The following is a 26247-nucleotide window of genomic DNA, read 5'->3' on the forward strand; positions in this document are numbered from 1 at the left end:
ACGTCAAGCCACCAGTGTCTTCGGATGGACCAAAACAGCTCACCCAGCAGTCTTGTCACCTATCGGTGTTTCACAACACCCAGCCCTGCCTGCACAGCCACATTCCAGAGTCGTGGCAGGGCCGGTTCTCCTCTTGCTCCGAACTTCCGCACGCTCATTGCTGGCCGGGAGTGCCAAAGGCTTCACATATGTCCCAACAACGAGGCCTGATTTGGGAGAGACCGAAAGTTCTCCGGCTTCACACATTTAAGGGGCCTCCTCCGTCTGGAGATTTTCTCAAAAGGGCAAAAAAAACCCAAAAACCAGCTTTTGCTGTGATTTATAGGCCTGGCCATTCCTTATCTGCTTGTCTGCAATTGGGATTTCCACTGAACGGTTTGGACTGCAAAATTAGGAGCCGGAATGATTCATCATCGCCTGTAGTCTGTAAAAAAAAAAACACAGGGATATTCTTTCATTTTCTTATTTTTTGCAAGGTGACCTTGAGAGGTTTCTGCCTTTTATTTTATATTTCTCTCTCTCTCTCTCTTTTTTAGTACATGCAGGAGGCAACAGCTGCTGGGAGAGATTTTCTGCCTGGATTGCTCTGTTTTGGGGGTTTGTGGGGGCCAAAGCAAACTCTCCTTTTTGCCAAAAGTCGGTAGAGATTCTCAGTGATGAGGATGCGAAGCAAAACGTCTTCAAAAGAAAAACCCAGAAAGTCGAGTTGCCTCCTCAAAAAGCACCTTTGGTTGGGTCTCCTCTTTGCCCCTTTCTATACATTCCCAGCAAACTTTATATCATAAAGTGGGAGACTCTGAGGGGGGGGGGAGGAAGTGGGGGGGCTGAGCAGAAGCCCCTTTGTAGCCCCTCACTCAAGGAACCCAAATGGGGCTCCTGCAATTTTCTCCCACAGTAAAAACTTCCAGAAACAGTTTTATTTTATTTTTATTTATTTATTTTATTTTTATTTGCATTTATATCCCGCCCTTCTCCGAAGACTCAGGGCAGCTTACACTATGTTAAGCAATATTATATACAAAGTCAACTTATTGCCCCCAACAATCTGGGTCCTCATTTTACCTACCTTATAAAGCAGGGGTGTCCAAACTTGGTCCCTTTAAGACTTGTGGACTTCAACTCCCAGAGTCCCTCAGCCAGCAAAGCTGGCTGAGGAACTCTGGGAGTTGAAGTCCACAAGTCTTAAAGGGACCAAGTTTGGGCACCCCTGTTATAAAGGATGGAAGGCTGAGTCAACCTTGCGCCTGGTGGGACTAGAACCTGCAGTAATTGCAGGCAGCTGTGTTAATAGACTGTCTTACCAGTCTGAGCCACCAGAGGCCCAGTTATTCAAAAAGTTGAATAATTTTTTTTTCACATCCATGAAATCATGGAAAACTCCACACAGGCAGTCCTTGACTCGTTTAGTGACCATTCAAAGTGACAACGGCCCCCCCAAAAAGTGACTTAGGACCGTTTTTCACACTTACGACCGTTGCAGCATCCGCAGCGTCACGTGATCAGAATTTGGACGCTTGGCAATTGACTCGTATTTACGACGGTTGCAGCATCCCGGGGGGAGGGGGGCATCGCCCAATCCCCTTTTGCGACCTTCTGACAAGCAAAGTCAACGGGGAAACGCCGGATTCGCTTAACGACTGTACGACTACCGGCTGGCAGTGATTCATTTAACGACGGTGGAAAGAAAGGTTGTGAAATGGGGCAAAAATAACTGTCCCGCTTAGCAATGAAAATTTGGGTTGAATTGTTGTCGTAAGTTGAGGACTAGCTGTGTCTTTTTCCTTTGCTAGCTGTTCTTTAGAAATTATGTTCACAGAATGACAGAATAACAGTGAAAGAGGAGAATAACAGAATAACAGAGTTGGAAGGGACCTTGGAGGTCAACTAGTCCAACCCCCCGTCCAAGCAGGAGACCCTAATAGAAGAACAAAGTTGGAAGGGACCTTGGAGGTCTTCTAATCCAACCCCTAGCTGAAGCAGGAGCCCCTCGAGCATTTTAGGGATCTCTTCTTTAAAATCTCCAATGACTTCTCAATTTTCTTCCCGAATTTCAGTTCCTCCAAGTCCCTAGTTTCAAAGATTTGGCGCAGACTTGGGTTCCGTTACAGAGTTGTAGTAAGAAAAGGATTGACCTGAATTCTGGAGCAAGAACGCTTGCGAATGTTTGTGCGCTCCAGAGAAAATAAGTGGAAGTGATGATTTGAGAAGAGATGAGGATTAAGATTAAGACGATTAAGAGGGGAGAACGGAAGCTTTGGGCCAGTATTAGATCTGCTGCAGATGCACACATGAGCCCAGGCACCCCCAGGCATTGCAGTCAGACTTGGAAGGGACCTCGGAGATCATCTAGTCCAACCCCCCCTGCTCGAGCAGGAGACCCTTACAGAAACTCAGGACAGAGTTGGAAGGGACCTTGGAGGTCATCCAGTCCAACCCCCCACCCAAGCTGGGGACCCTAATAGGATAACAGAGTTGGAGCTCTTCTAGTCCACCCCCCCTTGGCTTCTACTGTAGTGCATTATGCCATGGGAAGGCAGCGCATTGAATGAGTTGCAGAAACTGTGACCCTTTCACTCTGGGTCAGTCAGTGCCTCACATGAACCCAAAAGAAAAGAACGAGAAGTCAAAACCTCCAATTGCTCCTGATGAAGAAGACGCCGGTCCTCAGCTTCCGTTCCAGGAAGTGGCCGTAATCCTGGACTGAGGCATTGTTCAGGATGGCACAAGGCCAAAGAACAATGACTCACCTTCTGGAATGCAAAACAACCTCAGGAGGCAGATCCAGTACTTGCTGGGCTTCAAACCAGCCATGCAAACTCTCTGAGGACCAGCAAATAACAGAGACCTACCTCCTTAATCATCCAGGTCAGGTCATGGTTGTCCCGAAAGAGTTTTGGTTTTTTTCCCCCAAAAGGAAACTGGACTTTCTTGGTTTTTCCTTTTGTTTCATCCCACAAGCTTCATTGTTTTAACTGAAGTTTAACTGGACTTATTTTTCCCCTGAAAAACAATTTGCTTCCTATCCACTTTCCAACATTTTCTTCACTTCCCCTGGAATTAAGGAGAAACTTCCTAACAGTGAGGACAATCAACCAGTGGAACAGAAGTTGCCTTCAGAAGTTGTGGCTGCTCCATCACTGGAGGCTTTTAAGAAGAGACTGGACAGCCATTTGTCTGGGATTATATATGGTCTCCTGCTTGAGCAGGGGGCTGGACTAGAAGACCTCTGAGTCTCTTCCAAGCCCAGAATTCTATGATAATTGAAGGAAGGAAGGAAGGAGGGAGGGAGGGAGGGAAGGAAGGAAGGAAGGAAGGAAGGAAGGAAGGAAGGAAGGAAGGAAGGAAGGAAGGAAGGAAGGAAGGAAGGAAGGTGGGCAATAGATGGAAACTAACCAAGGAGAGAAGCAACCTGGAATTAAGGAGAAACTTCTGACATGGAGGACAATCAACCAGTGGAACAGAAATCACCTACAGAAGTTGTGGCTGCTTCATCCCTGGAGGTCTTTAAGAAAAGACTGGGCAGCCACCTGTCTGAAATGGTGTAGGGTCTCCTGCTTGAGCATGGGGCTGGACTAGAGGACCTCCGAAGTCCCTTCCAGCTCTATTCTGATTGATTGATTGAAAATAGGTCGCCAGTCCAACTGGGAAATCTCTACAGGGAGCCCTGTTGCTTCTGCTTTCATTCAGTTCAGAGGCTACACCGAGAGAAATAGGGCCACTGTTGGGGTCCCTCAAGGTCTGGGTCACCCACCTGCATTTTCTGCTCGCCTCCCACTGCCCGACTGCGGTAGCTTCTCCAGCTCTTCACAGCTCCCTGATGAAATCTTTATGGTCCGCAGCTTAATTTTGCAATTTATGCCCTATGCACGGTCACTCATGCCCTTGTCACCTCCTGTCTGGACTACTGTAACGCTCTCTACATGGGGCCCCCCTTTGAAGAGCACCCGGAGGCTCCAGCTGGTCCAGAATGCAGCCGCGCGGGTGATAGAGGGAGCAAGTCGAGGCTCCCATATAACACCACTCCTGCGTAGGCTGCACTGGCTTCCGGTGATCTTCCGGGTGCAATTCAAGGTATTGGTTACCACCTTTAAAGCGCTTCATGGCATGGGACCTGGTTATCTATGGGACCGCCTACTGCGACCGATGGCCTCCCAGCGACCAGTGCGCTCCCACAGAGTGGGCCTCCTTGGGGTGCCGTCGGCTAGACAATGTCGGCTGACGACCCCCAGGGGGAGGGCCTTCTCTGTGGGGGCTACAACCCTCTGGAACGAATTACCACCTGGTATTCGCCAACTCCCTGATCTCCGGACTTTCCGACGCGAGCTGAAAACATGGCTGTTTCATCGCGCAGGACTGGCCTGATAGTTTTAATTGGGAATTTTAAATGGGTTTTAAATGGAGTTAGCCTAAATTTAAATATTTCATTTTAAAATATTTTAATGTTTGTAATATTGTTTTTATACGGCTGTAAACCGCCCTGAGTCCTTCGGGAGAAGGTCGGTCTAGAAATATAAATATAAATATAAATATAAATATAAATATAAATATTAATATTAATATTAATAATAATAATAATAATAATAATAATAATAATAATTATTATTATTATTATTATTATTATTATTATTATTATTATTATTATTATTATTATTATTATTATTCCTTGATTAGAGCATTTAAACTCCGTTCCTTTCAGAGCTGGAAAAAAGCAGGTAGATCTCCCCATGATATCCACCCAAGGAGTGAGGTGGGGGGGAGGTCACCCACTTAAAGGGGCATCCAGCAGGGCGAAATTGTTCTTCTCTTATCCAAGGAAAGCCTTTCCAGCTTCCACTGTAGGAACCCAAAGGAGCTGAAATGTTGAGGATGAGATTCCTTGGAAATTTATCTGAAGGAGATTACAGAATAAGAGGGTTGGAAGGGATCTTGGAGGTCTTCTAGTCTGACCCCCTACTCAGACAGGAGACCCTATAAAACCTCTTTAGAGAAGACGGAGCACCCACAGCCTCTGGTGGCAAGCCATTCCACTGGTTCACTCTTTCCACTGTCTGGAAATTTCCCTTTAGCCTTAGTTCTAGGTTGGATTTAAAAAGCTTCCATCTGTTATTTCTTGTCCTCCTTCAGGTGCTTTGGAGAATAGGTCGACACCCCCCCCTCCCTCTTCTTTGTGACAGCTCCCCCCCCCAATATTGGAATAGAGAATAACAGAGTTGGGAGGGATCTCGGAGGTCTTCTAGACCAACCCCCTGCTCAAGTAGGAAACCCCATCCTGGAGAAATGGTTGTCCAATTTCTTCTTGAAAACCTCCAGTAATGCAGCAGTGACAATTTCTGAAGATAAGCCATTCTGACTAATTGTTCTCACTGTTAATGAAATTTTCTCCTTAATTCTGTATTAGATCTCTAATGGTCTTCTGCCCATTACTTCTTGTCCTTGATAGAATACAGAATAATGGGGTTGGAAGCGACATTGGATGTCTTCTAGATCAACCTCTTGCTCAAGAAGGGACCCTATACCATCTTAGATGAGTGACTGTCCGGTTTCTTAAAAACATCCAGTGTTGGAGCACCCACAACTTCTTGTGGCAAGCTGTTCCACTGATTAATTCTTCTAACTGTCAGGAAATTTCTCCTTAATTCCAGGTTGCTTCTCTCCTTGATTAGTTTCCATCGTTGCTTATTCTCCTGCCTTCAGGTGCTTTGGAGAATAGCTTGACCTTATGCTTAGCCTGATTTAGCCTAACTTATTTAGAATAACAGAGTTGGAAGGGACCTTGGAGGTCTTCTAGTCCAACCCTCTGCCCAAGCAGGAGACCTGATACCATTTGGGACAAATGGTTGTCCATTCTCTTCTTAAAAACATCCAGCGTTGAAGCACCCACACCTTCTGGAGTTAAGCCATTCAACTGCTTCTCTGTTGTTTTTTTTATTTGAATTTATATCCCGCCCTTCTCCGAAGACTCAGGGCGGCTTACATTGTGTAAGGCAATAGTCTCATCCTATTTGTATATTTATATACAAAGTCAATTTATTGCCCCCCCCAACAATCTGGGTCCTCATTTTACCTACCTTATAAAGGATGGAAGGCTGAGTCAACCTTGGGCCTGGTGGGACTCGAACCCACAGTAATTGTAATAGAATAGAATAGAATAGAATAGAATTTTTATTGGCCAAGTGTGATTGGACACACAAGGAATTTGTCTTGGTGCATATGCTCTCAGTGTACATAAAAGAAAAGATACGTTCATCAAGGTACAACATTTACAACACAATTGATGATCAATATATCAATATAAATCATAAGGATTGCCAGCAACAAGTTATAGTTATACAGTCATAAGTGGAAAGAGATTGGTGATGGGAACTATGAAACGATTAATAGTAGTGCAGATTCAGTAAATAGTCTGACAGTGTTGAGGGAATTATTTGTTTAGCAGAGTGATGGCCTTCGGGAAAACACTGTTCTTGTGTCTAGTTGTTCTGGTGTGCAGTGCTCTATAGCGTCGTTTTGAGGGTAGGACTTGAAACAGTTTATGTCCAGGATGTGAGGCATCTGCAAATATTTTCACGGCCCTCTTCTTGATTCGTGCAGTATGCAGGTCCTCAATGGAAGGCAAGTTGGTAGCAATTATTTTTTCTGCAGTTCTAATTATCCTCTGAAGTCTGTGTTTTTCTTGTTGGGTTGCAGAACCGAACCAGACAGTTATAGAGGTGCAAATGACAGACTCAATAATTCCTCTGTAGAACTGGATCAGCAGCTCCTTGGGCAGTTTGAGCTTACTGAGTTGGCGCAGAAAGAACATTCTTTGTTGTCCTTTTTTAATGATGTTTTGATGTTAGCTGTCCATTTGAGATCTTGCGATATGATAGAACCCAGAAATTTGAAGGTTTCTACTGTTGATACTGTGTTGTCAAGTATTGTGAGAGGTGGAAGTATGGAAGGGTTTTTCCTAAAGTCTACCACCATTTCTACGGTTTTGTGTGTGTTCAGTTCCAGATTGTTTTGGTTGCACCACAAGGCTAGTCGTTCGACCTCTCGTCTATATGCGGATTCGTCATTGTCTCGAATGAGACCAATCACTGTTGTGTCATCTGCGAACTTCAGTAGCTTAACAAATGGATCATTGGAGATGCAGTCATTGGTATACAGAGAGAAGAGAAGTGGGGAGAGCACACAGCCTTGGGGGCCCCTGTGCTAATTGTACAGGTATTTGATGTGATCTTGCTTAGCTTCACCTGCTGCTTCCTGTTTGTTAGGAAGCTTGTGATCCACTTACAAGTCTGTTCCGGTACCTGTAGCTGGTTTAGCTTAGTTAGAAGAATGTCTGGAATGATGGTATTGAATGCTGAACTAAAGTCTACAAAAAGGACCCTTGCATAGGTCTTTGGAGACTCAAGATGTTGTAGGATGTAGTGCAGAGCCATATTAACAGCATCATCTGTTGATCTATTTGCTCGGTATGCAAATTGCAAGGGGTCTAACAGCGGATCCGTGATGGATTTCAGGTAGGAAAGCACTAGCCTTTCAAAGGTTTTCATGGCTACAGATGTTAGAGCAACTGGAATGTTAGAGCAATTGCAGGCAGCTGTGTTAATAACAGACTACATTAGCCTGTTGAGCCACAAGAGGCCCAGTGAAGTTCTCACTGTCAGAAAATTCCTCCTTATTTCCAGGTTGAATCTTTCCTTGGTCAGTTTCCATCTATTGTTCCTTGTCTGGCCTTCAGGTGCTTTGGAGAACAGCTTGACCCCCTTCCTCCTCTCTGGGGCAGCCCCTCAAATATTGGAAGGCTGCTCTCCTGTCTCCCCTGGTCCTTCTCTTCACTAGACCAGCCATGCCCAGTTCCTGCAACCGTTCTTTATATGTTTTAGCCTCCAGTCCCCTCATCATCCTGGTTGCTTTTCTCTGCACTCTTTCTAGAGTCTCAACATCTTCCTTGGGCTCTTCCTCTCTATAATTGCACAGGTGCAGCTGGGCTTGGCTTGAGCCCAAAGATGCCCTTTGAAAGCTGCTCCCAGGTTCTTCTGGCCCTTGTGACACACTTGGCAGATACTCTTCTCCTGCCTTGTTGCTTAAGTGGTGATGATCGAGGCATGAGGGAAAAAACAGATTTGGCAACTGTTGGAAAACCAATTACGCAACAGCATTTTCTGCACTGATTGGATCAGAAGGCTTGGCAGGTGGGGTAAAAATAAGATGATGCCACTAATTTATATTGATATTGTTTCCTGATGGCTTATTTGTTCCCTATTTTTTATTTTATTTGCATTTATATCCCGCCCTTCTCCGAAGACTCAGGGCGGCTTACACTGTGTTAAGCAACAGTCTCCATCCATTTGTATATTATATACAAAGTCAACTTTATTGCCCCCAACAACAATCTGGGTCCTCATTTTACCTACCTTATAAAGGATGGAAGGCTGGGTCAACCTTGGGCCTGGTGGGACTAGAACCTGCAGTAATTGCAGGCAGGTTGTCAGGTTGCTAAAAGGTAGCTCAGCTTTGGCTGGGATGACTTCACACCCTGAAGGGGGCAGCTTAAGGACTCCATTTGCATGGCATGCTAAACGTGGCTATGGTTAAGCCAACGATAAGTTAGTTGATTTCCAATAGAAAAGAATCTTTGAGCTTGGTTGTTTTCCTGCAATTTCATAACCAACTAGGTAACACAACCAGTGCTAGAAGGGAGGGGGGTTTCCAGGGAGGAGGAGGAGGAGGAGGAGGAGGAGGAGGAGGAGGAGGAGGAGGAGGAGGAGGGTGGGGTCCATAGTGCTCTGTGAGCCTGGTGTTTTTCTTGCAGATGTTTCATGACCCAACTAGGGAACATCATCAGTGCTAGAAAGGAGTGGGATATGCTCCCTTTTTATACACAGTAGTCTTCCCTGCCTTGGTGGGGGTTTAGTTTTCCCCTTGGTAGTACAATCAGTACTAGAAAGGAGAGGATTTGCAGAGAGGAGGAGGAGGAGGAGGACTGTGGGGTCTTTGGTGCTCGCTGAACTTGGTGGTTTTCTTGTAGACGTTTCATGACCCAACTAGGTAATGCCATCAGTGCTAGAAGTGAGGGGGTTTGCTCTCTGTATATAACTGTATATAGCTTGCCCTGTCAGGGCCAGAGGGGTGTAATTGTTGGTTCCTTGGTTCAGCTGTTGTTTACTGTTTGTTTCTCTGAGTTGGCCTTTCCTTGATTGTTGGCCTGGTGTTGATCTTGATCTGCACGTAGATTGCTGGCAAAGGTTTTGTTTCCCTTTGGGCAATTTGATCGTCTCTTCTGAATGATATGCAGAGACGTTGCTTATCTCTGTGTGCCTCCCGATGGCTGGTTTGTCTGAGTGTCAGACTTTTGAGGACCTGACGGAAGACGCAAGGTTGAACTGTAGAACCCCCAGGGGCTTCCAGGAATTCTCTCTGGAGTTTTTGGAGGGCCTGGAAGTTAATTGATTCCTGACTGATTTTGCCAGCGAACCCAGAAAATGAATCGGTGCAGAAACTGGGTCAGGGCGAGTGTGTTGTGTGAATGCAACCTGAACACATCGTCCCTTCCTAGAGGGCAGTCAGGGAGGGGGAGGGCTTTGGGTTGTATCTGGGTGGGTGTTCTGTCCCCCTCGCCTCAGTCTGAGCGATGACTTAATTAACCGGCAACTATCAGCTTCTGGCAGCAAACTAGCGAGCGTCTGCCAAGTGTCTCTGTTATCTCTCTTGATGCCGATGAGTCAACCAGGAACAAACAGTACTTCAGCTCTAGTTAAGCAGTTGATTTGCCTGCTACGAAGAGGTATAGCAGCCCTTGCTGCTTTTATATCCTGTGGGGTGTGGCTCCATGACTCAGCACTTCCTAGGCCTGCCCCACTCTTGCTTCTGTTGTTCCCACCTCTCCTGCCTACGAAACCTAGGGTCCAGCCAGGCCTGATTGCCATCAGCCGGGTCTGAAGGCGTGGCCTGGGGGGGGAAAGAGTCAGGGGATGGAGGCCTCGTTATCTCCTCCACCTGGCTTGCCTCTGGCTCCTGAAGCTGAGCCAGGGGAGCCGGTGCTCCCAAGGTAAGTCCTGATGGCCCTTCCCCCTCACTTTCTGAGTCACTTTCTGGCAGGGGCCCCAGCTCGGGGGGCGCAGACACAACAGTGGGTTTCTTCTCCATCACTCATCTCTGCAGAGTTCAGAGAGGCTTTGCACCTCAACGCTGATCCCATTTGCTGATTGGAGAAAGCCTCTCTTGGAATGGAGGTAGTCCTCAACTTACGACCAAAATTTCCATAGCTAAGCAAAACAGTTGTTAAGTTGCTCCATTTGACAGCCTTTCTTGCCACGGTTGTTAAGCGAATCCATCTTCCCCCCCCCCCCGGACTCTGCTTGTCAGAAGGTCACAAAAGGGGATCACGTGACCCCGGGACATGGCAGACGTCATAAGTACGAGTCAGTTGCCATAGTCTGAATTTTTTGATCACGTGACCAGGGGGATGCTGCAGTGGTCATAAGTATGAAAAACCATCATAAGTCCCTTTTTTTCAGCGCCTGGAAAAAACTTTGAACATTCACTAAACGAACAGTTGTAAATTGAGGATTATCTTTAAATCGGAGCCTCAAATCCAAGAGTCTGTTAAAAGGACAGGATGAGGAAATGGATGTCAACAGATCAGGAGAGACCTGGCTCAAAAACAGGAACTGTGAGAGGGACCTTGGAGTCCTAGGGAACGATCACACAGACTTCAGAGGATCATTAGAACTGCAGAAAAAATAATTGCTACCAACCTGCCTTCCATTGAGGACCTGTATACTGCACGAGTCAAGAAGAGGGCCGTGAAAATATTTGCAGATCACTCGCATCCTGGACATAAACTGTTTCAACTCCTACCCTCAAAACGACACTATAGAGCACTGCACACCAGAACAACTAGACACAAGAACAGTTTTTTCCCGAAGGCATCACTCTGCTAAACAAATAATTCCTTCAACACTGTCAGACTATTTACTGAATCTGCACTACTATTAATCTTCTCATCGTTCCCATCATCCATTTCCTCCCATTTATGACTGTATGACTGTAACTTAATTGTGTTGTAAATGTTGTACCTTGATGAACGTATCTTTTCTTTTATGTACACTGAGAGCATATGCACCAAGACAAATTCCTTGTGTGTCCAATCACACTTGGCCAATAAAAATTCTATTCTATTCTATTCTTCTATTCTATCACTTGAATAGGAGCCAGCTGCGTGCGGCAGCAGCCACAAAAGCCAACACAATCCTTGGTTGTGTAAACGAAGGCATGGAATAAAAATTACTTGAAGTATTCACAGCACTTTATAAGCCTTAGTAAGGCCACACCTGGAATACTGTGGATCCAGTTTTGGTCACCACATTACAAAAAAGGTGTGGAGACTCTAGAAAGAGTGCAGAGAAGAGCAACGAAGATGATTAGGGGACTGGAGGCTAAAACATACGAAGAACGGTTGCAGGAACTGGGTATGCCTAGTTTAACGAAAAGAAGGACTAGGGGAGATATGATAGCAGTGTTCCAATATCTCAGGGGCTTCCCCAAAGAAGAGGGAGTCAAGCTATTCTCCAAAGCCCCTGAAGGCAGGACAAGAAGCAACGGGTGGAAACTAATCAAGGAGAGAATAAACCTGGAATTAAGGAGAAATTTCCTAACAGTGAGGACAATTAACCAGTGGAACAGGTAGACACCAGAAATCATGGGCGCTGTATCACTGGAGGTTTTTAAGAAGCAACTAGACATCCACCTGTCTGAAATGATCTTGGGTCTCCTGCTCAGGCAGGGGATTGGACTAGATAACCTCCAAGATCCTTTCCAGATCCTCTCCTGTCCTCCACAGAGCTCTTAAAAAGGCCAAGTCTGAAGACCCACTCACCGTTACAGGAGCAATCGATGCAATTCGTTGAGACACAATTAAAATATTGTAATATTATGAATGTGCAGTAAGGCCCTGGCAAATTCTCACAGAGATTTCTGAATTCTTAAATGTCCATAATAAAGAACTCCTTTTTTAAAAAACAAAAACCTCATCGATGAATTTGCCAAGCCTGCAAAGGACGCTCGGAAAGTTCAAGATCATTCTTACAAAATCCTATGGGTAATCCTCATTAAGCAAGCCCAATGATCAGAAATTTGTCATTAAGCAAAGCGGACGCTAAGTGAAACCATGACGGCACTCATGATCTCCATTCAACTTTCCCTCGCTTTAAATGCAAGGATTGGTTTTAAAGTGATTTTTGTTAAAAAAAACCATATTTTACCAAGCATCACGAATTGCTCTGGGCCGAAATTCCCCCAGACCCAGAGCCCCCCAACGCATGTCCATCGACCCAGAGCCTGTCTGAACCTGGAACTGATGACCCCAAGCCCCTTTTGTCCTTCGAGGTCATTTCCAGGTGGTCTCGAAGCCCGCCGTGGCCTCTTTGTAATGAAGAGAAAATGAAAATAGATTTTCCAGTGCTTTGGCAAAGGTTGGTTGCCAGGGCCTTTGGCTCCGGTTGCTATGTTTGCAGAATGACAAAATGCTGCCAGGCAGCCTTCGCCAGGTGCTTGAGACACAAAGCGAGCAGGAGATGTCCAAGGAGGGGGGAGGAGGTCCGGGTTGGGAAGACCCTCCCCAGATCTTCCTTGCAGCTGGAAGTATTTTTCTGGAGTGTGTGGGAAGGCAGGGTCCCACATCTAAATGATGCCGAGGGGTGAAGAGACTCGCATCTCTGCAAAACGGAAAGACCTGGGAGCATCCAAAGAGAAGGTCTGGGGTCTCTTTCCCCAACCTGGCGCCCTCCGGATGGGCCTTATTTAAGCTCTCACAGGGGCCTCTGTGGCTCAGACTGGTAAGACAGTCTGTTATTAACACAGCTGCTTGCAATTACTGCAGGTTCAAGCCCCACCAGGCCCAAGGTTGACTCAGCCTTCCATCCTTTATAAGGTAGGTAAAATGAGGACCCAGATTGTTGGGGGCAATAAAAGTTGACTTTGTATATAATATACAAATGGATGAAGACTATTGCTTAACACATTGTAAGCCGCCCTGAGTCTTCGGAGAAGGGCGGGATATAAATTCAAATTAAAATAAAAAATAATAATTAAAAAAAAACAAGTCCCAGTTGAGCGTGGAAGGGGGGGGAGGTTGGGGGAGGCTGTGCCACACTCACATCTGGAAGAGGAAGAACTGCAGGCTGTGCCAAGGAAGGGAAAGGTCACCCCCCCCCCATAGCTGCCCCTTTTCCAAGCCTCTAGGGCTGCAAAGAGGGGGGGAGATCATTGGGGGCTTTGTATGGGTGCTCCTCGACTTAATCACCGTTCGTTTAGTGACCGAAGTTACAACAGCACTGAAAAAAACAGAAAGAGAAAACTGACGGCAGAAAAATGCCTTTGTGGTCCATCGAGTCCAACCCATTGGCTGTTGGTTGATTTAGTTATCATTGTTGCGTTTTTATTTTCCTTTTATTTTTTTAATGACATGTCCGTTTTCAAACTTGGCACCTGGCGTGTATTTATGACGGTTGCAGCGTCCTGGGGGTCATATGATTCCCCAAATGCCAGTAGCATAGAATAATAGAGTTGGAAGGGACCTTGGAGGTCCTCTAGTCCAACCCGCTGCTCGAGAAGGAGACCCTACATTGACAGTCGAGGTCTACCTGTAGAACTGGGGAGGACCGGATCAGTGTCCATCCCTCACACTGGGGACAAGTATAACGCTGGGAAAAAGCTTCAAATGCTTTTTAAAAATGCCAGCATGGCTAAACATTCCTTACCTATCCCCCAGCTCAGTTCTCACAATCCAGGTCTTGAGACCCCGGCCGATGCAGGAATGAAACTCCATCTCTGGTCCTGCTTCAAGCCACGCAGATGGAAGGTCAAGGGGAGAGGCTTGGGAAAGGCCCCCGCATGTGGAAAACTAGCACCTCAGGGAACAGGGTTTCTTCCTGACGGACTAAGTTTCTGCAAAGCGGGGGCGGGGAAGTTAGGAGACAGAGTCATGCAAAAACAAGAAAAAGATGAAGAAGAGACGCTGAAGCGCGCATAGCCCTCAACTTACAACAATTCATTTAGTGACAAAGTAAATTCAATTTATGAGTGTGTTTGCCTGAATGGGCTACCTTTCCAAGTTTTTATTTTCCCCATGCACTTTTATGAGCAAGCCAAATGATACAATGCACTGAACGTGTAATAAAGACACTTAATTCCTTTGTGTGTTTATAAAACAAGCGTTTCTCAACTTCCAGAATTCCCCAGCCAGCATAGCTCACTCTCTTGTAATCCCTTCCTCTGCGATCTCTCCGCTTTAGTGGGTAGGAGGAAAAAAAATGGCTGGCTAGGGAATTCTGGGATTTGAAGTCCACACATCGTCAAGCTGCCAAGGTGGGGAAACGTCGTGAAGAATGCTAAATACGTACAGCTTGTTTTTTTAGTAATGTTTTCCCCCAAAGAGGAACAAAAAAATGACCTCAGGGAGGGTTAGTGGGGTTTTTTTTCTACTGCTTAAAAAATAAAATAATAATCAGATATTATTGCATTGCTACTTGTGCTGAATGCTCAGACATGAGTAGTGAAGCTGCCGGGTGAGGATTGTACTTGGAAGCATGTTGTGCATTGCCCCCTTTTAAAAAAAAACACAAAAACAGAGAAGGGTCCTTGTAGACCCTGCGTGGGGTGGTTCTGTGCCCACCGCCAGCCTGGTAGACCTGCTTTGCCACCCGAGCTTGCGGAGTGGGAGGGGGGGGGAATTGACTCAGTCTGTGTCTTGCTGTGTCTTGAGCTGTGACGTGCGAGTTGGAGAAACAGGAAGAACATGCGTGTTAATGCCAGACGAGGGAATGATGGGGAGGATTGTGTCGTAGCTCCGGGGAAGCCCTTCGAGGTGGCTTCCTCGTCTTGGCTGCGTCTCTGGCAGTTTTGTGGGCGTCTTTCCTCGGCTGGGTTTGTCTTTGGGAAGAGGGCTGGTTTTGAAGGTGGTGCTAGGCCTGGTTAAGGAGGCGGTGGAGATCTTGGTCAAAGCCTCGCCAGAAATAAGAGGGGGGGGAGGGCAGGGAGTGGGCAACAGACCTTGCATGCAAAGCCTGGGAAGGGGCAAGGAGGAAGGGAGGGGGCTCCTGAGATGTCATCCAGCAAGGAGAGGGTCTCCTTCCTTGCTCTGAATCTCTATGGCTGGCCTCCTCCTCCTCCTCCTCTTCCTCCTCCTCCTCCTCCTCCTCCTTTCTTCTCCTTTTCTTCTCCTCCTCCTTTCTTCTCCTTCTCCTCCTCCTCCTTTCTTCCCCCTCATCCTCTTCTACCACCAGTTCTTTTCCTTCACCACCAGTTTTCCTACCCTCTCTCCTTCCTCCCTTCTCCTCTTCCTCTTTCTCCTTGTTTTCCTTCTCCCTCCCACCATTTCTCCTTCACCACCAGTTTTCCTTCTCCCTTCTCCTTCTCCTTCTCCCTTCTCCTTCTCCTTCCTCCCTTCTCCCCCCTCCTCCTCCCCTTTTCCTCTTCCTTCTCTTTCTTCTCCTGCTCCCTCTTCTCCTTCTCCTTCCTCCCCCCCTCTCCTCCACCTCCCCTTTTCCTCTTCCTTCTCCTTCTCCTTCTTCTCCTGCTCCTTCTTCTCCTTCTCCTTCCTTCCTTCTCCCTCCTCCTCCTCCCCTTTTCCTCTTCCTTCTCTTTCTTCTCCTGCTCCTTCTTCTCCTTCTCCTTCCTCCCTCCTTCTCCTCCTCCTCCCCTTTTCCTCTTCCTTCTCCTTCTCCTTCTTCTCCTCCTCCTTCTTCTCCTTCTCCTTCCTTCCTTCTCCCTCCTCCTCCTCCCCCTCTCCTCTTCCTTCTCTTTCTCCTCCTTCTCCTTCTCCTTCTCCTTCCTCCCTTCTCCCTCCTCCTCCTCCCCTTTTCCTCTTCCTTTTCCTTCTCTTCCACCACCATCATGCCTCCTCTTTCTCCTTGTTTTCCTCCTCCTCCTCCTCCTCTTCCCCATCACCACCATTTCTCCTTCTCCTCCACCCTCCGCTCTCCTTCTCCTCAGGGTGACCACGTGGCTGGCATTGCAAGGGACCCCCAAGGGGTCCATAGAGCCACCAGGCAGAACAGTTGGCCAATAAGAGGCATGCATAAGAGCACCTGCGTGCCTACCGTCCCTGTCCTAATGTTCCCTTTAATTGTATTCATTTTATGTATTCAATTCATGCTTATACTTATATATATTATCTAATAAAGGGGTCTCCAACCTTGGTCCCTTTAAGACTTGTGGACTTCAACTCCCAGAGTCCCTCAGCCAGCAAAGCTGGCTGAGGAACTCTGGGAGTTGAAGTCCACAAGTCTTAAAGGGACCAAGGTTGGGGACCCCTGATCTAATATGTACTCGACAACATAAATAAATAAAATAAATAAATCTCTAGACTCTCCCTCAACACCTCTACCTTTCTGTTCTTGTTTGCCCTGCAGGATGAGGGCCCAGCAAGTCCTCCTGGTTGTCGTCTGCCTCCACGCGCCGGACCTTCTGGTCAGCACCTCTGGTGAGTGCGCCCACGAGTTGAGCCCCTGAAGATACAAGGCTGCATTCACACAACACACCAAAACGGGGTGCGGCCGATGTGCCCACACACCCAAAGATTAAACCCGGGGGGCTGAACTGAGCCTCCCGCAGGCCTTTTGATGACCTGCATGTGTTGTGTGTATGAACACAGTCAAGATGTGCAACCATATTCTCCTTTCGTTCAATTGGGAATGGAGGAAGCACTCGACTTACGAATTTCCTTGCCACCGTTGTTAAGTGAACCCTTTTCCCAGCACTGTCGTAATAGTCACTAAGCGAATGGGCGTAAGTCGAGGACAAGGCGTATTTTTGTCATTTTGGAGCCGGAAAGAGGGAAACCACGTGGTTTCTCATTTAGTAACCTCTTTGCTTGGTGTTCCTGATTGCGGTCGCTAAGTGAGGACTGCCTGTATTGAGAAGAAGCTGCCTCTCACAATCCCTATCCAAATTGTTCTTGATCTGTTTTTTCATCCTGGGAAAAGCTTTGCGTGTTGTGACACAGAAATCGGTAGGAGGGTTATGGCTTTCTTTCCCTTTAAAAGAGATTTATTTATCTGCAGGAGAACTGAGGGTGCCCATGCAAATTTCGATTAATGCCACTTTTCCTGAAAAAGCTGTTCCTGCCAATGGCAGCCTGTTTCCTGCTAAAAATGGCCTCTCAGATTCCGGGAACTTGTGGCATCTGCTGAAGTGTGCAAACCACACATCCTATTTCACTCGGGTGTCATGGCAACTCACAGAGTCAACCAGAATAAAAAGGCATAAAAGAATAACAGACTAATTATGGAAGGGACCTCGGAGGTCTTCTAGTCCAACCCCCTCCTCAGGCAGGAAATCCTATGCCATTTCAGACAAATGACTGTCCAATTTCTTTTTTAAAAGCCTCCAGGGATACAGCACCCACAATTTCTGGTGGCAAGCAGTTCCACTGGTTATTTCTCTGCACTGTTAGGAAATTCATCCTTAGTTCCAGGTTGCTTCCCTCCTTGCTTAGTTTCCATCCATTGTTTCTTGTTCTGCCTTCTGGTGCTTTGGAGAATAGGTGGACCCCCCTCTTCTTTGGGGCAGCCCCTCAGAATAACAGAATAGCAGAATAACAGAGTTGGAAAAGGCCTTAGAGGTCCTCTAGTCCAGCCCCTTGCTCAAGCAGGAGACCCTATATCATTTTTAGACCAATGGTTGTCCAATCTCTTCCTTGAAAGCCTCCATTGATGGAGCACCCACAACTTCTGCATGGAAGTTGTTCCATTGGTTAATTGTTCTCACTGTTAAGAAATTTCTCCTTAATTCCAGGTTGCTTCTCTCCTTGATGCGTTTCCATCTGTTGCTTCTTCTCCTGCCTTCAGGTGCTTTGGAGAATAGCTTGACTCCCTCTTCTTTGGGGCAGCCCCTCAAATACTGGAATACTGCTATCATGTCCCCCCTGGTCCTCCTTTTCATTAAACTAGAGATACCCAATTCCTGCAACCGTTCTTCATATGTTTTACCCTCTAGTCCCCTAATCATCTTTGTAGCTTTGTGATAGTCTTGAGCAACTTCAAATCGTGCCAGCTGGGGTATTTCTGGGAGTCGAAGCCCACCCACCCCTCTGTTAAATTTGCTGAGGTTGAGAAACGAGTCATCTGAAGCATTGCCCAGAATTTAATGCAAGGAAGAAATGTTATTGAACCAACTGGAAACTACGAGGAAATTTAATTTATCTAATTGGAAAATTGTCAGGAATCCCTAGTGCCGGTTAAGGTTTTGGCTTCCAAAGAGAACTTTTCTTTAAAGCGAAAGAGCTGATAGAGAGGAGATTAAAAAATGGGGAAAGCAAAGAGCTGATAAGAGAAGAGATTAAAGGGGAACATAAAGATAGATGGGTACCAGGCCTGGAGAATTGTTTAAAAAAGTTGCTTTTGAATCCAGGCGCACAGAAGGACAATTAGCGAGAGTTGTCGTTAGGGGGGAACAGAAGGCCAGCTTTGGAAAACGGGAAAGTTGCCCAAAAAAGCCCAGCCAAGAGAACGCATCTTTGCACTCATCTTAATGAATCTGATGATGGAAAATGATCTCATGCAACCATATCTCACCCCTCAGAGAGACGGAAGAGTGAAAGGAGCTCTATTTGCTAGTCGTTGGCTGAGATTTATGGATATTGTAGTTCAAATTTCATTTGATTCCATGTGATTTCATGGACACATCCAGAGAGCTACAAAGAGAATTAGGGGGTTGACTGGAGGCTAAAACCTACGATGAACGGTTGCAGGAACTGGGCCTGGCTGGTCTAGTGAAGAGAAGGACCAGGGGAGACAGGAGAGCATCTTCCAATATTTGAGGGGCTGCCACAGAGAGGAGGAAGGGGGTCAAGCTGTTTTCTAAGGCACCTGAAGGCCAGACTAGGAATAATGGATGGAAACTGATCAAAGAGAGATTCAATCTAGAAATAAGGAGGAATTTTCTGACTGTGAGAAAGATCAACCCGTGGAACAGAAGTTGCCTTCAGAAGTTGTGGGAGCTTCATCACTGGAGGATTTCAAGAAGAGACATTGTCAGAAATGGTGTGGTGAGGTGTCCTGCTTGGGTGGGGGGTTGGACTAGATGACCTCCAAGGTCCCTTCCAACTCTGTTATTCTGTTAAGATGTATTTGAGTTGTCTTGGCAGAAACGTGGACTTGTTCACCCGTGTCCTTTCCTGAGAGGTTTTTTTTTTTTCCAGTTCACCCGTATCAAGCCCAGCCTTGGGATCGCCTAGTGGTTCTCCATCCAGGGATGAACCGGCTGTTCCTCTACCTCGTTTTCTTGAAATCATCCAGGCTGGGCTGGGTAGAATCGGGACTCTGCAGTGGGGCTATGAAAGAGAAAGCCACCCACCCACTCGCTCTCTCTCTCTCTCTCTCTCACACCCACACCCACCCACACACACTTTGGGATTATTAAAGCAGCCATGTCTTTTCCCAACTTCATGCAGTTGCTGTTCTTATGCAAAAGATGCAGCTGCTTTCATAGGATTCCCACGCTTCATAAGCTCTTCTTTAAAGCAGGGGTCTCCAGCCTGGGCGACTTTAAGAGTTGTGGACTTCAACCCCCAGAATTCCTCAGCCAGCAAAGAATTCTGGGAGTTGAAGTCCAAAAGTCTTAAAGTTGCCAAGGCTGGAGACCCCTGTTTTATTTTTCCAGGGCAAAATTTTTATTTTTCCATAATAATTCCCACAATTTGACCAGTGTACAGTACAATCACTTATCCAACAATCGATCCTATACTCAAATTATACTCAATCAGGGCTGCTCGACCGCCACTCCCTCCCTTAATCCTTTCTACCCTTCTCATCCTTCTTCTACTTTCCCCACCATCCTTCTCCTCGCTTTCCTACTTCCCCTCCTCTTCCCCACTTCTCACTACCATCCTTTCTAACCCTCTATCTTCTCCTTCTTCTTCTCCTCCTATCCTTTCTTCTCCCTCCCTTCTTTCCTACCTACCTACCTACCTACCTACCTACTTTCTTCCTTCTTTACTCCTCTTTCCTTACCCTTTCCCTTCGGGAGTGGTTACCGAGCAGTCCCGACTTTACACAATTCCAACTTATTTAATTCGGAGACTCCTCTTTTAAAGGGTCCCTCGGGTTTCCCCCGAGTACAGGTGTGTTGGCCCTGTAAATGGTGGGAAGGGTCTTTAGAAATCAGAAAAGGGGCCCTCAGAAAATCTGGCACCCCAGCCCTCCGCTTCTTGAAGTACAAGTAGTCCTCAACTTACAACGCTTCAATTTAGTGACCGTTTGAAGTCACAACGGCACCAGAAGAAAGTGACTTTTCATCATTCTTCACATTTATGACCGTTGCAGCATCCCCGGGGTCACGTGATCAAACTTCGGATACTTAGCAACTGACCCATACTTACGACGGTCGCAGTGTCTCCCGGGATCAAGTGATCCCCGTTTGTGACCACCTGAAAAGCAAAGTCAATGGGGAAGCCAGGTTCACTTAACAGTTGTGTAACTAATTCCACAACTGCGTTGATTCGCTTAACCGCGGTGCCAAGAAAGGTCCTAAAATGGGACAGAATTTACTTAACAACTGTCTCGCTTAGCAACAGAAACGTTGGCCTCAGTTATGGTTGTACGTCGAGGACCCCCCCTGTATTCTGTGCCACATCAATCTTTCCTTTTTCACTGGAGGATTCATTCTTTCCCCAAACCGACCCATCCCTCTTCGTTGCTGTGTCTGAGTACAATGACAACCTTGTGTAAGTTTGGGGCTATTGATGGTGAGAGTGATGACAACAAGCTCAATTACAGTCTCTGGTTTTCGTGCGGGTAGTCCTCGGCTTACGACCACAGTGGAGCCCGAAGGTTCTGTTGCTAAGCGAGTCAGAGCAAGAGAGCCGCCAAGTGAGTTTTGCCCCCGTTTTACGAACTTCCTTGCCACCGTCGTTAAGCAAATCGCGGCAATTGTTTAGCCAGCCACACGGTGGTTAAGTGAACTGGCTTTCCCCGCAGATGAAACTTTCTGGAGAGGGAAAAAAAATCCTCTAAATTCTTGGAAAAAGCTCCTGGGTGGAGAGGTTTCCTCCACCAGGAATTTCCCAACAGAGGCTGGAGAATTATCGAGCGGAATGGTGTCGTGAATCCTGCAAGGGGTGGACTTGATGACCTTTTGAGGTCCCTTTCCAGCTCTGAGCTTTTAAGGGCATTCGAAGAGGAGGAGGCGGCTGTCCTGAGCTCATACAAGCCTGACTTCCATATAAGCCTGATGTCCACCCTCTAAATTTCCAGGAGGCAGACCCCATTCTCTGCCCCCTCTTCATTACACACACACACATACACACATATACACACACACACACCGCCCGAGCCCCGGGTCCTGACTCCTCCTGAGGTTATCGTTGTCATCTTGCGCAGGGCCCCTCCTCCTGTGAACTAAGAGGAGGGATTTCCTCCTGACAATTTCCCCATTTCCCCCCCCCCCACCTCCCTCCAGCCTCGTCACAAGACGGGGACAGCATCCAAAGCAGGGATTAAGCCTGGGCTTAGCTGCAAGGCCTGCGGCTAATTTCATTTCCCTCTTCGGGTTTGGGGGTCAGTTGGCTTGCTGTCTGGGAGGTTCAGGAGAGCATGGGGAAAAAATGAAAGAGTAGAAGAGAAATAGAAATAGGAATAGGAATAGGAATAGGAATAGGAATAGGAATAGGAATAGGAATAGGGTAGGGTAGGGTAGGGTAGGGTAGAGTAGAGTAGAGTAGAGTAGAGAAGAATAGAATAGAATAGAATAGAATAGAATAGAATAGAATAGAATAGAATAGAATAGAATAGAATAGAATAGAATAGAATAGAATAACAGAGTTGGAAGGGACCTTGGAGGTCTTCTAGTCCAGCCCCCAGCTCAAGCAGGAAACCCTATACCATTTCAGACAAATGGTTGTCCAATCTCTTCTTAAAAAACCTCCAGTGATAGAGCGCCTGCCTACAACTTCTTGTGGCAAACTGTTCCACTGGTTGATTGTTCTCACCGTCAGGAAATTCCTCCTTAGTTCCAGGTTGATTCTCTCCTTGATGAGTTTCCATCCTTTGCTCTAGATATGCAGTTGAACAGAATAGGAGAATAAAAGAGTGGGAAGGAACCTTGGAGGTCTTCTAGTCCAGCCCCCTGCTCAAGCAGGAGACCCTATACCATTCCAGACAAGTGACTGTCCAGTCTCTTCTTAAAAATCTCCAGTGATGGAGCGCCTACAACTTCTTGTGGCAAGCTGTTCCACTGGTTGATTGTCCTCACTGTTAGGAAATTCCTCCTTAGTTCTAAGTTGCTTCTCTCCTTGGTTAGTTTCCATCCGTTGCTTCTTCTCCTGATTTCAGGTGCTTTGGAGAACAGGTTGTTCTCTTTGGAGATCACTGGCTAAACCTGATTCCAGCAACCGTTCTTCATGTGTTTTAGCTCCCAGTCCCCTAATCATCTTGGCTGCTCTTCTCTGCACTCTTTCTAGAGTCTCAAAATGAATTAAAATAGGCCGGGGAGACTCACCACGGGGTGCCCAACTGGGCATCAGAAGGTGCCCTGCCTATGGGGGGCAAGTGGTGCCTGTGCTTAGAACTTAGAATAACTTTATGGCCACTTTAAATGTTCACTAACTGGCATAGATTAAAATGAAATTCGGTTGCATGGAGCTCTCAAAGGGTCACCACCTCCAATATACACCACAGAAACATGACAAAATAACTAACTAACTAACTAACTAACTAACTAACTAACTAACTAACTAACTCAGCCCAGAGGGTTAGGTACCCCTCTGGATTGCTGTTCGATTTTTCCCAGGTGTTAGGCCCCAGTCCGTCCTAGGCCAGTAGACATAGTCCTTGACCTATGACCTCAATTGATCCTAAAATTTCTGCTGCTAAGTGAGACAGTTTTTAAGTGAGTTTTCCCCTATTATACAGGTGGTCCTTGACTTCCCCTATTATACAGGTGGTACATTCATTTAGTGATCGTTTGAAGTTACAACGGCTCTGAAAAAAGTAATTTATGACCATTTTTCACACTTACGACCATCCCATGGTCAAAATTCAGCCACTGACTCGTACTTGTGACGGTTGCAGCATCCTAGAGCAGGGGTCTCCAACCTTGGCAATTTTAAGACTTGTGGACTTCAACTCCCAGAATTCCTCAGCCAGCAAAGAACTCTGGGAGTTGAAGTCCACAAGTCTTAAAATTGCCAAGGTTGGAGACCCTCGTCCTAGAGGGTCAGGCGATCTCCTTTTGCAATCTTCCAACCAGCAAAGTCAATGGGGGAGCCAGATTCACTTAACAACCATGTTACTAATTTAACAGCCGCAGTGATTCACTTAACGACTGTGGCAAGGAAGGGCGTAAAATGGGGCAAAGCTCACTTAACAATTGCCCTGCTTAGCAACACAAATTTTGAGCTCGCAAGTCAGGGATTAATACTACCTGTATTAATAATTCCCTTCTACCCCTGAGTATTGTTTCTGGGGTCCGTGTTCGAGTCCCACCAAACTCAGGCTCTGGATTTGCAGGTTAGGTGAAGAGATAAGAAAAGGAAAGAGGTTGATCCAGGCTGTCCAACGGTCACTGTGAGTGGACTTCACTTCCCAGAATTCCCCTGGCCTGTGAGAATTTTGGGAAAGAGTTCCCCTATTAAATTATTAGATTAACAGAGTTGGAAGGGACCTTGTAGGTCATCTAGTCCAACCCCCACAAACCTCTTTGGGAGTTGGAAAGAGCAGGTATCTGATGTAGGTGACCGGTGTTTAATCCTCTCTTTTGGGGGGGCTGTGGGGGGTCCGTTCCAGAGCGCTGCGATGACTGGGGGGTCGACACCATGAAGCACAAGCCGGTCTACAGTGGGGAACCGGCCAAGATCAAGTGCCCCCTTTTTGTGGCTTTTGTGAAGTACAACTACAGCACTGCCCACTCGGCCGGCTTGACCCTCATCTGGTACTGGATCGGGCAGGGCCAGGACCTGGAGGAGCCCATCAACTTCCGCCATCCCGACAACCACATCAGCAAGGAGAAGGACATGCTCTGGTTCCGCCCGGCCCTGCTCAACGACACCGGGAATTACACCTGTATGCTCAGGTAAGCCTTGACAATTGTTCCTTCTCCTGCTCCCTTGGGGAGGGGGAGGGGGAGGGGGAGAGGAAACCTTGTGATGCTTCCCACAATTCATCCAAGCAAGGTGGTCTCTCAATAAAGGAGAATCTTTGTAGCTCAGGGTTGAATTTTGAGGATCCTTGGTGCTCTCTGAGCTTGGCGGTTTCCTTGCAGACCTTACATGATCCAACTAGGGAACATCATCAGTGTTACGAGGAAGTGAGTTTTAAGGGGAGGAGAAGGAGGAGGAGGAGACCGAGGAAGGAGGAGAAGAACGGTGGGGTCCTTGGTGCTGTCTGAGTTTGGGGGTTTCCTTGCAGACGTTTCATGACCCAACTAGGGAACATCTTCAGTGCTGGAAGGGAGAGGGGTTTACAGAGAGGAGGAAAATGAGGTGGAGGAGGAGGAGGAGGAGGAGTGGGGGGATCCTTGATGCTGTCTGAGCTTGATGATTTTCTTGCAGATGTTTCCTGACCCAAATAAGGTGACATCATCAGTGGTAATCTTAGCACTGATTACGTTCTCTAGTTGGGTCATGAAACGTCTACAAGAAAATCATCAAGCTCTAATAGATTACTATAAGATCTGGTGCAAATGGTACGAATGGTTAGGAAATAGGCAAGATAAGAAAACCGAACAACAAAGTAAAATGTAGATGAAATAAAGAACAACAGATGAATAAGAGTAAAATAAGATAGAATTAAAATATGTATAAATAATAGGAATGGACTGCCTTGAAATAGCTGATAAATAGTGATATGTATATGTTAACGTTGTATGTCTTGTTTTTTGTCTTTAATGTGTATAAAATAAAAAACTTTATTAAAAAAGAAAAAGAAAAGCAATGGGTGGAAACTGATCAAGGAAAAAAGCAACTTAGAACTAAGGAGAAATTTCCTGACAGTTAGAACAATCAATAAGTGGAACGACTTGCCTGCAGAAATTGTGAATGCTCCAACACTGGAAAGTTTTAAGAAAATGTTGGATAACCATCTGACTGAGATGCTGTAGGGTTTCCTGCCTGGGCAGGGGGTTGGACTAGAAGGCCTCCAAGGTCCCTTCCAACTCTGTTGTTATATTATAGAAATAAAATCATCAAGCTCAGAGAGCACCACAGTCCCCCCAAAAGCCCCAAATCCCCTCTTTTAAGTCACATTTTTCCCACCTTCCCTGTCGAGCCTACAGCCCTCCAAGCACTAATCAGATCTGATCCAAAGGTGCTTTTTCAGGAGGCAACTGGACTTTATGGTTTTTCTTTGAAGACGTTTCGCTTCTTATCCAAGAAGCTTCCTCGGCTCTGAGCTGAAAAGAAAACCCAGAAAACCCAGTTGTCTCTTGGAAAAAAAGCACCTTTCGGACAGCCATGACCTGGAGGACTAAGAATCGCCAGAGACATGAAGCAAAGGGGAGTCAAACCGGTTTAGAAAGGGAGCGAAAAGGCCGAAGGACAAAGTCTCCAGCACAGCAAATGGAAGTAGAAATTCAAGAGAGGAAAGGTCAGGGAGGGAACTCATGTGGGAACAGCTGGAAGGAATATTTATATGGAAATGAGCTGTCGAAGTCCGCAATTGAAATGCATGCAATAAATTTGAGGGTCCAGGGAAAAGAAAAATGGATTAAAAGAAAGTCATAAATGCGGCAAGAAGGTTTGGAAAAGGCTGTTAGTTAGAGGGTGGAATTGGGGTAAACGGGGAGGTGGGTGGGTTCCAGTGGTGGGTTTCAAATTTTTTTACTACCGGTTCTGTGTGCGTGGCTTGGTGGGCGAGGCTTGGTGGGCGTGGCATGGGAAGGATACTGTAAAATCTCCATTCCCACCCCATTCCAGGGAAGCATACTATAAAAACTCCATTCCCACCCCACTCCAGGGGAAGGATACTATAAAATCCCCAATCCCTCCCCAATCCAGGGGAAGGTTACTGCAAAATCCCCATTTCCTCCCAATCAGCTGGGACTCGGGAGGCAGAGAACAGATGGGAGCAGAGCCAGTCAGAATTTTTACTAGCGGTTCTCCGAACTACTCAAAATTTCCGCTACCGGTTCTCCAGAACAGGTCAGAACCTGTCGAAACCCACCTGTGGTGGGTTTCTTATTGGGGAGGGTCCGTGTGTGATTGCTTTAAGGTTGTGTCTGTGCCGCACGACAAATAATGTCCCATGTGTAACATTCCTGGGTCCT

The 26247-nt window shown here is 46.6% G+C and overlaps 1 protein-coding gene across 8 annotated transcripts in view; it reads left to right on the top strand.

The window, feature by feature from the left end:
- IL1RAP (interleukin 1 receptor accessory protein) overlaps positions 1–26247 on the top strand; it is a 105136-nt gene that overhangs the window by 36984 nt on the left and 41905 nt on the right. For all 8 annotated transcript variants that reach the window (XR_009155798.1, XM_058188925.1, XM_058188927.1 and 5 more), the window contains 2 exons: positions 16401–16471; positions 23772–24057. Coding sequence is in view for 7 of the 8 variants with exons in the window: in XM_058188925.1 (XP_058044908.1) it covers positions 16402–16471; positions 23772–24057 (356 nt within the window). In the remaining variant the exon portion in view is untranslated. The remainder of the gene's footprint in view (positions 1–16400; positions 16472–23771; positions 24058–26247) is intronic.

This window comes from Ahaetulla prasina, chromosome 6, assembly GCF_028640845.1.
Source record: "Ahaetulla prasina isolate Xishuangbanna chromosome 6, ASM2864084v1, whole genome shotgun sequence".
Taxonomy (NCBI): Eukaryota; Metazoa; Chordata; class Lepidosauria; order Squamata; family Colubridae; genus Ahaetulla; species Ahaetulla prasina.